At 44.2% G+C, this 13,526-nt stretch overlaps 2 protein-coding genes across 7 annotated transcripts in view; one reads left to right on the forward strand and one right to left on the reverse strand.

Annotated features, from left to right (window-relative positions):
- The window catches only part of lrsam1 (leucine rich repeat and sterile alpha motif containing 1), a 66,282-nt gene extending 60,731 nt beyond the window's left edge, over positions 1-5,551 (forward strand). For all 4 annotated transcript variants that reach the window (XM_052037432.1, XM_052037433.1, XM_052037435.1 and 1 more), the window contains 3 exons: positions 637-809; positions 1,997-2,145; positions 3,676-5,551. In XM_052037432.1, the coding sequence (XP_051893392.1) occupies positions 637-809; positions 1,997-2,122 (299 nt within the window). In that variant the 3' untranslated portion in view covers positions 2,123-2,145; positions 3,676-5,551. The remainder of the gene's footprint in view (positions 1-636; positions 810-1,996; positions 2,146-3,675) is intronic.
- A 142-nt stretch (positions 5,552-5,693) lies between these two features.
- fkbp15a (FKBP prolyl isomerase family member 15a) overlaps positions 5,694-13,526 on the reverse strand; it is a 66,980-nt gene continuing 59,147 nt past the window's right edge. For all 3 annotated transcript variants that reach the window (XM_052037430.1, XM_052037429.1, XM_052037431.1), the window contains 3 exons: positions 11,833-12,674; positions 8,572-8,689; positions 5,694-7,795 (listed from right to left, as the gene is read on the reverse strand). In XM_052037430.1, coding sequence (XP_051893390.1) covers positions 7,718-7,795; positions 8,572-8,689; positions 11,833-12,674 — 1,038 coding nt within the window. In that variant the 3' untranslated portion in view covers positions 5,694-7,717. The remainder of the gene's footprint in view (positions 7,796-8,571; positions 8,690-11,832; positions 12,675-13,526) is intronic.

A 13,526-nucleotide genomic window follows, 5' to 3' on the forward strand; every position in this document is an offset into this window, starting at 1 on the left:
TGATGCAGAGCAACTTCATCCTGATGGGTGAACGGTCCCTTGGCATTGTTCGATGTGGAGCAGCTCAATGTACGAAGCAGAGGTAGATGAATGTTTGAGAGATCAGGGAGTTGAGGATGTGGGTGCGGTAGTGTAGCGGTTAGCGTAACGCTATTACAGCGCCAGCAACCCAGGTTCAATTCCGGCCACTGTAAGGAGTTTGTACGTTGTCCCCATGTCTGCGTGGGTTTCCTCCGGGTGCTCCGGCTTCCTCCCACATTCCAAAGACGTACGGGTTAGGAAGTTGTGGGCATGCTATGTTGGCACCGGAAGCGTGGCGACACTTGCGGGCTGCCCCCAGAACACTCTACACAAAAGGTGCATCTCACTGTGTGTTTCAATGTAGATGTGACCAATAAAGATATCAAGCTGAAGCTGATGGAGGACTGGGGGGCAGCTCAGCCACAGCCACACTGAATGGTGGGGCCAGGTGGCCTACCCCCTGCTCAGACCGATGGCTGTGTGCTGCTTCACTAGGGGTGTAGGCAGGGAATGCCGTCTGTGTCGCCGACCTTCAGCAGACGGACTGGGGATAATCAGCTGCTTTTGGTGAAATAAAATCCCTTGCCTCCTTTCTCGTGTAATTTGACTTTGTAGATTGGAGATTGCCATCCGCTCCAGCGAAAGATGTTGCTGCTGATTCGGGTGAGAGACAACCCAGTGCTCCTGTGGAGGACGAAGTGGGACCCTCCAGTTCTCTGGAGCCCAGTGCACCAGCCTCTAAAGAAGTCGTGGCTCAGTCAGAGTGTGTTGTCTGCATGGAGCGAGAGGTAAGTGCGCTGCCAGGGTCCAAACAGTAGCTTGAATCTGCCTTGGTGAAAGGTTGTGCATTACTGTATTGGATGCCTGTGTGTAAGTGGTTTCCCTGCTTTGCTGAGGAAATTGAGGGCAGACACAGCTTTGCAGCTATCCTGCCACTGAATAGCGTGAACCTTTCATCAGAGTCGATGAATGGCAGGGGTCCCTGTTGACTGTTGCTGAGCCAAGATCTCAGACACGTTGATAGATGCCAAACCTCTGGGTTTAAAGACAGAATCAGGTGCTTGTTCCCACTCAGATGATGCTACTGCACAAGTGGGTAATATAGTCATCATATTATTCTCTCGTATACTGTATGGAGCGAAAACTGTCAGAATTGTGTTTGGTACCTTTTACACTTGTCACAATGAAATCATTGTGTAATTTCCGTGTGTGGTGATGTCAGATTTTCACCAGTACTGAACACTTCAAGACCAGACCTCAAAGTGTGATGAATAAATATACTTTGAGATGCTGCCTTTAGAATTCCAATAATTTTTAATTTGCTTTTTTTTAAACAGAAAGCCTGTAATCCCATGGGATGCACTGCCAGAATTAGTGATTCAGGGACTAGTCAAGTGAAAGTTGGTTAATGGGAAGAGATAACAGGAGGATCAGCACCACTGGCACAGAGGTGGCACTTGATTGGCTGCTGCTTGGCATGAAGGGTCTGGCACTTGCAGTAATTTATCTTTTCGTTCAGATTTTGAGAATTCTTTTCCCTTTATTTACCTTGTATTGTTAAAAATCATTCTTCGTCAGAGTGCAAGGATTGAAGACATTTGTCATTCAGTGCCAGTTGCTAAATGTTAAAGGTTCTGCAATGATGATGTTAGGTGTGGAATTCTATAACTTTGATCCAGCGACAATAACAGAATGCAGTTTGTTTCTAATGTTGTGATGAAATGTGTCTTGGGATTGGAGCTGCTGGCATTCCCATCCATCTGATGCCCATTTAGATGATGCACATTGTTGGCTTAGAAAGTGCAGCCATTCCTCTGGGACCGCTCGAGGCCAGGAGCAGTTGTGGACCCAGTTTTGAGCTGCTGAAGATAAGGAGAGGCCAGTCAGTAAAATGATGCAAACGGAAGCTGAAGTGAGAGATGTCCCAGAACTTGAGTGGGGGGGGATGTACTCACGACCTCTCTCTGTGTTCCAGAGTGATATGATCTTCCTGACCTGTGGCCATGTTTGCTGCTGTCACACGTGTGGGATGGAGTTGCACACTTGCCCTCTCTGCCGGAAGGAAATCGAACAAAAGATTCACATGTATCGCACATCCTGAGTGGCAATCCATTCCTACCCAATGTACGTGAGCTCATGGGTGTGCTTGTCAGAAACCATCCTGCTGACCTCGATTAACCAATTCCCCCCCCTCCCCCAGGGGCGTCTGTGTTCTCTGTAAAAGGTGCCGACAGGTTTCAGGAAGGATCAAGATATTGGGCTCCATTGCTCAGGGTGCAGGACCCCAGCAGGACACACACAACGGGTGTCATCCCACCCAGTACCTCAGAGTACACCTCCAGCTTCCACTCACCAGCCCAGGGACACCCATCTGATTTGTTCACACACCCCTCTCACCTCGCCAAAGCCCCACCCCTGGATACAAACATTCTCTCCATACACTTCAGTCCCCCACAACACCCCCGAATCTGTCCTGTACTTCAGGGACACGCACTGCCCTCTCCATAACCAACAGCCGGGACATTCGCTGCTGTTCTTTTACTTCCCCAAGCTTGTACCAAAACCCATGGACCACACCAGGTTTCTTTTTATTGAGGCAAACTGAAGTGCCATCAGTGTGCTCGCATAGAAGCAAAAAAAATCCTATGATCCCACTTTGAAGAAGAGTTTTGTCCTGCGTTTGGGCTGTAAGCCAGTTTGGGATGACTTCGACATTAGAAATACAAGTCCAAACTTGTCACCCATTCCATTGAACATTTTTGTTTTGATTCCATCTGCCTCATTAGCCTGAATCATGACCACTTATTTGCAACTGTTGATCACGATTTTAAAACGAGTAGGGCCTGACCAACACCTGTAAGATCTGTATCCTTGCCATCAGTGGTTTTAAACGATCACAGTCAATGTCATTGGCTGTCCATGTCCTACAGCGATGACATGCCAAACTACTTCATTGTCAGGAGTTTCGAGACTTCTGAGATCAGAAAGGGCAGTATCGTTAATGCTCGTTCGTAATCCTATTTTCAATTCCTCTGCAATTTCATTGAGCCCATTAAGTTCTGGAAGATACAAATCCACAATCATCCTGTGAACTCCCAGGAAGGGAATTTCAGAGAAGTGTCATTTGATTATGTTATTGCCCAAAATTTGGCCCCACAATTGTCATCAAATTGATGCAAAATAGTGATTTAAGTATTTCAGCTTCCTTGTCCTTTTGATGCAGGCTCAATTCAACTCTTCCTAGTTACCTAGGGGACCAGTCCTATCACTAACTTTGATGTTCCTTTGTTAATTCTCCAATATTGAGATCCCTTCCTCAACGTCTCCACTATGGAAACGTGCCTTGGTTGATTTTGTCCACATACGTACAGGGTTTATTTAATCTTATCGGCAGTCGTGAGCTGTTTCAATTGAGCCTCATTGGTTTGACTGCCTGATTCTCACCTTCCTGTGTTCTGGTTCTTTGTTGTCCCACAATCCACTCCTTCTGTCTTCTCAGCAGAACTTCAGTCAACTTAATTTTGGTATTCCTGAGACTTTCGTGAAAACTGGCAAAAGATCATGGATGTTCTGAGATGAGCTGCTGTCAGGGATTGTTTGCTTTTGAAGCATTTGGTACATTTCAATTACTAACTGTGTGTCATTGTCCCACAGATCTGTCTACAACCTCCTGCACTTCAGCCTGCCTGTGCCTTACACCTCCCCCTTACACTCACCCCAAAGGTAAAACTGTGGCATAGCCTCCTAGGCTGGCTTGAGGTCTTCCTGGATGGATAATCTACAGCTGGTCAGGCCTGAATTGTGTTGGCAATGGTGTGAGTTGGCCAGTGTTGAGCTCCCATGAATTAGCACTCTAGTAACTTGCTTGATCATGAACTGGTTGCATAGATAGAGAACTGGAAATAGAAAATGAAGTCATCGCTTCCTGCTGTTGTATTGATTTTTGTGCCTGGTACTACCTTGGAATGAAACTGTGAGCTGGTGCAACAGATCTGCAACGAATCCACATGGGCTCTGTCATTTTGAACCATGGCTCCTGTGGAATCAGCTTCATCCATATGATCCATTCAGCAGGCTTGGAACATTGCATCTACATTGCCATTCACACTGAGACTTTAAGCTCAGGTAGAAGGTTAAACTTTCCACCTGACCTGTACTCTACAGAGCAGCAATGCAGTACCATCTTATGTCTTCAATTGGAGCATGAGGGGGAGAGCACTAGACTGAGTTGAATGTTTCCAAGATGTAGGCTATTTCAATTCTTTTTTATTAAAATCACTAATCCAGTTAAAATTTTGTTGAGCAATAAAATGAATGCTAGCCTCCCTCTTGTTCATAGTGCAACTGCTGCTCCTTGTATCAATGCCCTTTCACTGTTGAATGTGCTAATGGCAAATTTAATCTCATGAAGCTTGTCAGTTTGAGAATTAAGTGCAAAAGCTGACTTTTCCTTCACCTGAATCACTTGCTTGGGGATAGCATCTCTCTAGAGCTGGTGATGGATGAGTAACTGCCGAAGCTGATGGGACATTGCCCAGTGCTACTGCTTCCATTCCCCTATTTACAGCTACTCCCCCAGAGCCGTAAGTGCTATTTTGCTCTGATTGGTGCTCAAGTGTAGTTGTTTATCCAGTTTTATTTGACAGCATATTTTTGGTTACTTTTCTCTGAACACCTTCCACATTCAGTGTTGTAACTTCAGCAGAATTATCACCCAAATTGTCTCTCGACACTTACCTGTCATCACTGCTGTTCTATAGTCCTGTCTTTTTGCCCATAAACTCCAAATGTGCTCTGACCTACTTCCCATCTCCCCCTGTGAAATAGAGTATGTGCAAAATGTCCTTTATGACACCTTGTCCCTGTTTCCATCCTGTGTGTTTCAGGCTTTAGAGGGATTTTACAACCCAGTGTCACAACTGTCCCAGTTTCTTTTATACCCTCAGTGACATCCTGTATCAAAGGCTTTCTCCCTCAAACTGCATGTTATTATGAAGCCAGATATAAGATGAATGTAAAGCATGTTTTTAAATTAGATGTTTAATTTATTATGTCTTTTATGTAGAACATTTGCACTTGTATGGCTGTATGCTATATGTTCCAATAAAGGAGAGTTTCCCCTTGTGGTTTGCTTTGATTTTGTCTTCCAGCATGGGATTGTCCTTATAAAACTTGATGCGATTTTTATCGAGTTGTTGGAGATAGTAGTCTAGCTGAAAGGACTTTGAACCAATCATGCTTGAGTGTTTTATTTAAACTAGCTGGTCTGTTCAGCTGCAAGTGGGAAACAAAGAGAAGACTTGGTGCACATGGTGTATCGTGAAGGCCACGTCTGATAGTGTTGAGAGGAATGGGAATTGGGCAGGAAGGTGGACTTGAGCTCCAGGACAAGCTGGATCTTCTTGATGATCCAGGGAGGGATGGGGGCTAAGTGACCTTCCTTCCATTCTAGGGCTATGGCAGCAGTCCCAGTATCCAGGCCCAAGGGAAGGCAGCCAGTGGTCATTAAATGATATCTGGTAGAAAAGAGCCTTTGTAGATGAGAAGCAAGCTGCAGAATTAGGCTGGTACTTTCCTGAAGGAGGAGATAGCCGTATAAACACGGGGGGGGGGGGGGGTGGTCACCACTGCAGAGATTGGAATAAAACAAAAATGATTGAGAAGAGACCAAGTTAAATTGTGAGCCAAGATTTATACACATTAACAAATCTGTATGAAGGCACATGCAGAAGATTCAGAATCTTTCATGTGATGTGTCAGTCAATTCACATCATCCAGAATCAGGCCTGCATCTGCCCGCACTTTAACAAATGGTTCCAGAATTTCCCAGAGGTAGCAGACCTCCCACACTCACTGGTCCCCTGCACACACCTGGATCTTCAAGCAGCAACTCAGCCTGTGAAGCCATCTCCAACCATGCAGCAAAAGTCTGGCTGTAACAGACATCACAGGCCCAGCCACATCTCCACAGGCTGAACTGTCAAACAATGGCATAGTTTACAAATGTCCCTCAACATTCAAAATTGTTCAATGTTAAAACTTAACAACCCTATCAAATTATTTTTTAATTAATTAAAATTACATAAACAATACTCTCCACGGCTGTATGGAGTTGCTGAACCTGCTGGGAAATTGCAGGGAGCTGGTGATCTACTCGTGGACTCCATGTCAAGTCCTGTGTGTGGTCAGGGAACTCCAGTGACCAGCTGCCAGGAAGTGCAGGAGCCCTTAGCTTCCTGGCACTTATGCAGGTAAATGCTCATGTTTCTCAGGATAATCCAAGCCAGTGAGTTCACAATTACACACAGCTTACAAAGGAAGATACCAAACCATATTGGCAGGTTCCCCAAGGCTACAGGAAATAGAAACCCCAGAGTTCAAATAACAAGAGGCTACGGGAAATAGGATCAGAAAACATAAAAGTAGAAATAATGGCTGTCTTTAGCTGGAAGCAGCAGCATGCTGCACTGCTTACGAAAACCAGCAGATGAACTATTTCATGGTCTCATTAGCTGCCAAGAACAAGGTTAGAATTCAGCTCTCAGTAATACACCACTTTCCACCAGCCTGCCAACCATTCCACTTATGTTAACAATGGCAGTGTTCTATATCTATAAAATTAGCACAGTAGAAGAGGAAGAACCATGTGATTTGACTTGTGGCCTTCATTATGCTGGTATGTGGCTCCTGCCTGAACAAACTGACACGGGGCACCAAGAAACAGGTGAACACAACAGGGATTTCCTCTCCAGACTGGATACCCAACCATTTGGCTGCCCTCTTACCCAGAACAAGCCCATTAACTGGAAAAGACTACAGGGGGCAGATAGGAGGAGCAAGAGAGAAGGGGTGCAGAACTAAGGGGGAGTGCAGAACTAAGGATTTTCCCTCTCCAGCAGTTAGGGCCCAAAACAAATAAATTTAAGCAAATGATGTATTCCCATCACACAAGCCTACTTAAACTTTACCACAGCTGTGCTCCTTTCATGGCTGCTAACCAATTTATTTTAAATGGATAGCAACCCATAAATAAAATCGGAGAGGGACATTACGTTGTCTACTGAGAATGAAGGCTTCCGAATCAGAACCACATCCATGCAGGTAACATCAATGAACAGTAGTGAAAATGTAAGTGCTGGGCCAACTGACTAAGGTTAAGGCACAGGGATAACTGTTCTGAATGAAGGCTGTACTCTAACCAACACACAGGACAAGGACAATGTTCTGTTCCTTCCAAGTACCACTCAAACAATTCAACGTGAAAACTGAGGGGAAATTATTCACAATCAAACTGTGGCAGACACCGTAATATATTAAACAGTCATGAATGCCTGCTGTGGATTCAGGCTGCCCCACAACCAAGAACAATACTGTCACAGCAGTAAAAATCTACTGAGATTTGGCAGGGATTAAAAAGAAAATTAAAGTCATATACTGTTCAGGAACACTACCAGTGCTAATCAGAGTTAGTGCACTTTCATCCACAGTTTCATTCAGTGTTGACTGGGGACACAGCTTCACGCCAGGAGGCTGTGACCAGCAGGTTACAGAAATGCAGAGACTCTTGGAATGTTAAGTTCCATCAAGTTAAACACTGTAGAAGCAGGGTTTCCCAGAAAGGTGTTTGATTCACTTCGTCTTCCTTGCAAAGCACCTCTTTCTCCTTGGTAACTATACCGCATCAACAGAAGCACTCTCATCCCAGCCAGTCAAAGTCATCATCATCATCATCATCTCCAAACAGTGGTGCTGGTGGTGGGCGACCCTTCATACTCTGAGTTGAGAAGGAAAAGCACAGCGAAAAAAAAAGAAAAACAAATCACTCAATAGCCCAACTGGCATCAGTTACTGAGTGTGTCAAACATGCTTCTGGGGGGCAGGAGAATGGAAAAGGGGACCAAATTCAGGATCAGCTACACCTGGACTCATACCTTACCCACTGGCCAACACTGTTATACCCAAAATATTTACCCTCACCCCCTTTGTATTGAAGGACTGAATTCCCCACTATTAAAAGGAGCCTTTCTGGGACCAACACTCAGCTACAAAATCCACACAGTCAAAGGGCAGAGCCACAGGCTCCTTCTTTGACAACCCACACAAAGACAACTTGTGGGCTTCAATCTGCCAGTATACAACTCCTGCCAAAGCAAGGAGCACCCAGTGAATCTGACAGAAGCAGCTCATCAGACTGGATAATCAACCATGTGGCCTATCCTCTTACCAGCATGTGGGACAGGATAAGCCAACACCTCACCAGAACTCTGAGGGCAGATGAGGGGAAGGGATCAATACCAACCACACCACCTAAATTATAAAGGGTTTCCTCTTCTAGATACCGTCCCTCAGTCTTTCAAAACCAGAAGTGCATCTCAAAAACCACCTTTATGCAAAAGGTCTGCTGGGCTTCTGTAGAGCTCAACAGTCCCCACCCCTTGGTTACTCATTCTTGTGGACCAAACACTGCCACCACTTTCCACTACACAACATCACCGTGACAATGTGGCCCTCGGCTCATTTCACTGTTCCAGCAACCAGCACCTCACTTACCACTTCCTCCTCATCCTCCTCCTCGTCCTCCTTCCCGACCAGGTGCTTCACAGTCTTTCCCAGTTTTGGAGTCGCTGATTTGAACAAGCCCTCGTTGTCGTCATCATCATTGAAAAGGCTAAACAGTGGAAGTTATAAAAGTCAGCGGTTTCTTTTGACAGCCCGAGTCAATGACTCTGGAGGTAGCTCTACAGGTTTATATTCCTGGAGAGGACTAGCAATGGGGACATGTTTCTTCAAAAGGGCCCCAGCACTCAACTACTCACTCCTCATCCACAGGCCCAGATAGCAAGGTACCCAATTAGTAAACCTACAAGTAAGAATAATTAATGGTAAAATACCATGTGCCCATGAGAAATAAAAAAAGGTCTACTCTAAAGAACTATTCAAAGACAGCACAAAGTCCTTTACAACCAATGAAATACTTTAAAGTTGTAATGCACCCAATCTGTACACAGAAAGCTTCCATAAAAGAAAAAGATAACCTGTTTCAGTGACACTAAATGAGGAATAAATATTGGCCAGGACACTGGGGAAACTCTCCTGATCTTCTCCAAATAGAGTTTAAAAGGTTGAGAGGTACTGAAATAGGGAGTGGCAATGGTTTGAACAGGTTTTGAGTTGAGCCTAATGCTAATCTTGCTGCTTCCATTCATCATTGGAACATTCACGTGGTCTGGAAATGCAGGGCATTAGTGATCTACATTGTTAATTGCTCACTAACAAAAGAGTAGACAAGATGCAAAGTTTTGTTTAATGGACAGTGGGGGTGACAGGTCCCTCCAAGCAGGGACTACCTTGGGGTTAAAATAAATAGAAGAAGAATGGTACAACGTCCTGGAGGGGATCCCCCGCTCTTCCCCATCCCTCCTCAACCCAGAACCAGTTGTGATTTCCTTTAGTTTTTGGGAAGGCGGCACCTGTAACGGAATCAGACTACCACCGGGACACAGCAGGAGGATCAACCACGAGATAAAAATGAGGGCTGAGGAAGGACACATACAATCATACACGTCAGAAGGACACCGAGTCTTCAGGTGCAAGAGGAGAAACAGCTACTGAAGTGATCACTGTCCCTCTTTCCAAATATCCCTAGAAATCTATTCACAAGCATATGTCCAATTCCCTTTAATAAAGTTAGCAATAAAAGAATGGAATTCAATTAAAATCATAGCTGACCTGCCTATCAGTTCCATAAACCTTACACCCACCCTTAAAAATCAATTTTAATTAACTTGGTCTGAACATTTCGGGGGAAGAGGCTTGCAGTTTTCCATTACTGAATCAGATTCCATTATTATTGCAGACAGTATATTCAGAACAACTCAGCTCTAAAAAAATAAATTCCCATCCCCATGGTTTGCTTCCCACTTATCCCAAAATGGGGTAAAACTATGCTTTTCAGAGGATAACATAAAACAAGTATTTGTACACATGGCATCTATCTTGAATGCAAAGCATGCTGATGGCAGGGAAACCTAGAACAGTGAACAGCCAGAGGCAAAACCACTCAAAACTTTTGAACTGATCTTTTAAACTTCACCATAAAGACTGATTACCCCAGAGGGACGTGTAACATGCCAGACGGACATGTAACATGCTTTAATTACTCAACTACACTGCAGTATTTCATTTCCACTTGAACAAATTGACCCAGAATTCTTTGATCAGATTACCTTCATTTTCCCTTCCCATGTTATTCACAGGATGGGAAACCCATGAGCCCTGGGCTTGCCTTTAGTTACAGAAACAGAAAAGTAACAGAACAGCAAGTGGCCATTCAGCTCTTCAAACCAATGCCAATTCTCTGTAAAACTAATGCAGCTAGTCCCATTTCTTCCGTTCTTTTCCCCAGAGCCCAGTAATTTATTTTGTTTTTTCACTTAGTGATAAAACCCCCTTTTGAAAACCTTGAATAGGCCTCCAGTGCCTTGTCAGGCAATGCATTCCAAATGCTGAACACTCATTGTGTAACAAAGATTTTCCTCATGTCATGCTTGTTTGCCAATTTTAAATCATATCCATCAACAACAGTTTTGTACTCAATGCAACACTGCATTTTTTTTTAAGCACCTCTTTAACATCTCCTCCCAACTCTTTGCTCTAAAGAAAATAATCCCAGTTTCTCCTTCCATTCCCCATAACATCACTTCCTCAGGCCTTCCCAGTGCCACAACCAGAACTGGACGCTATGTTGCAGTTGTGGGTAAATGAATGTTTATGAAAGTTCATCGTAGACATCTCGTTTTTCTACTTTGTCTATTCAAGAAGCCATTTTTAAAATCGTTTTGACCTGTCCTTCCACCTTCAAAGACTTGTGCAGCCAAGTCTCTATTCCTGCACTCCCTTTAAAATATTACTTTTATATTACCCATCCTCAATCTACTGATCACCAGTTCACACTTTTCTGCATTAAATTTCAATTCCAATATATCTGCTGTTCCATTAACTAATCGATATCCTCAAAATAGTGTCACTGTCCTCCTTGCTTGTTCGCTTACAGTTTTTGTATCATCTACAAATTTTGAGGTTGTCCCATTGCCCTCATCAACCCTCTGCTACTTCAAAAATCTTCTGTTAGTTAAACACGATTTTCTTTTTACAAATCTGTGATAGCTTCCATTAATTAACCCATAATCAATTCAAGTAGCTATTATATTTTGTCCTGGATTACTTTTTTCCTAAAAACTTCCCCATCAACAAAGTTCAACTTCCCATAGATGCTGCCTGACCTGCTGAGTGTTTCTGGGTTTGATCATTTTTTAAAAATTGTACTCCATTTGAAGATCTCTAGTTCCCTGGCACCACCCATCCAAGGACGAATGGGATAATTTGTCCCTTCCTTCAACTTTAAAGGGAAGTTTCAGATGCATTGCATCAGATGTTTCGACATCTACTCCAAATCCAACTAGCCTTTCCAGTACAATCTCTTTTTTCATAGTCCAGTCACTCAATAACCACTGCAGCAGCATCTCCCTTGCATTAAAAAAGATGTACTTGCTTAGTTCCTCAGCTGTGCCCTCTGCTTCCGTAGAGAAATTTCCATTTTCTTCCCCAAGCTGGCCCTCTTATTCCCCATTTACTATATGGATATCTATAGTAGACTTCTGGGATTACTTTTTACGTTCGCTGCCAGTACCTCATCTCTTGTCACCTCTTCGCCCTCAATTCCTTATTTCACTACTACTTCTCATTTTATCTTTTCAGCTTGGTACTCACTTGAACCAACACTGGCCACAGGCCCCCTTACGTGCTGCTTACCTGGAAGAGTTTGTTGAGGAGACAGATTTAGGTTCTGGAACTGGTTTCACAGTATTGGAACCATGTTCTGCCACATGCAACATATCATGCTCCGAAGAAGCCTGGCTTGATTGAAGTGCCGAACCTTCTGGGATTTCAGGGCTCCCTTTGTTCCCATTAAGTGCTTGGAGGGTTTCTGAAGGCTCAGCAACTTCCTGAACTTCAGAGATGCTGTTGCTGTGTGCCTGAGGTTGATCTTCCTGTCTTTCACCGGCTGTTGACCTGTTTGGAAGTGAATCCCTGTCCAATTCGCTGTGCTGCACTTTACTCACATGGTCACGTTTCTTCTCTGGTGTCCCTTCATCCTCTTGGACCTCCGCATCTTGAAGAGATCTTTCACTGCCAGGGAGATCTGCTGGGTCAGGTGGAGGTGCTAACACTTCCTTCTCATCTTTTTCACCCGTCCATTCCTCCATGTGTCCTGGGTTGTTCCCCAGGTCATCTCCTGCAGGGGGATTCAGTGAAAGAGCAGGAATGTTTCGAGCATGAGTCAAAGGCGTCTCTGGCTGGTCCAATTCTGGTGCTTTTGAATCCTGGGCTTCAGCCTGATTTTCTTCATGCTCAATGGCCCCAGGTGGGTAGCTGGATGAAGTCACCTCACTTAACTGATCCACTTCTGGTGCTGTGGGACCCTCTTCATGCACGGCTCCACTCACTCCTTCAGCAGTGTTGGTATCTACCTTAACGTTCTGACTGTTGACCGGAGAAGCTGCCTTCTCTTCAGTCTCACCCTCAGATTCTTCGTCCTCATCGTCACTTCTTGTATGGGGTTGGTCTTGGCACAAGAATTGGAGGGTCACTGCCTGTTGGGGAAGAGGAAGAAAAAAAAGTCTGTAAAACTAACACCGTGGCAAGTCAGGTCCCCTCAGGGACCTACGAGACGCTGTCTGATGTGGATCTAATCCAGACAAGTTTTAGAGTACCAACCTCTGTGGAATTAATACATGTAGATGGCTCTAGAGATGAGACTCGATCACAATGATCCTGGGTTGAATTCCTTGCCAACACACTATCTTGGCTCCTGAAGAATAACCATGGGTTTGAAGGGGTGAAGGAAATAAAGGGCCCACAGTTGTCGATTTCAGTCCATTAACCTATGCATTTCTGGAGGCTGATGAGGACAGCAAAAGGTTTGACTGAATGCTTTAATAGCCTGTCAGCATTGTCACACCTCCTAGTTAATGGCCCATTTTATGGGTTTTCTGGGCCAATCCCAGAACAAGTCATACTTTTCTCTTGGAGGGAGGCATGTTTATTCATTCATTCCGAATATCATGGGTCACTTCACTTATGTGGGGACATAACAGATCTCTCTAAAATAATGAAACTGGGTGGGTGTGTAGTAGCACCCTTTCCAATAATCAAAGGAAAAAGAATCAAGGAGCCAAAAATACCAGACTAAATGCCAGAGATTTGGAACAGACAGCAGGAGAAATTTCTTCAACGTTAATGGCAGAAGCAAAATTATGTCAAGATTCAAGATTACTGTGGAGGGGTCAATGAGGAAAAGAATTTAAAGGGATGCAGGAAATGGGGTCAGATCTTTCAGCTCAAGTTCAGGGTAAATACCACCACAGATATTTGGTTCGAGTTTGTAGTCTTCATGTTGCAATGTTAAGTTTTTTTTAAATTTTAAAATACAGTTGCTTAAAAGA

The sequence above is a fragment of the Pristis pectinata genome, chromosome 23 (genome assembly GCF_009764475.1).
Source record: "Pristis pectinata isolate sPriPec2 chromosome 23, sPriPec2.1.pri, whole genome shotgun sequence".
Taxonomy (NCBI): domain Eukaryota; kingdom Metazoa; phylum Chordata; class Chondrichthyes; order Rhinopristiformes; family Pristidae; genus Pristis; species Pristis pectinata.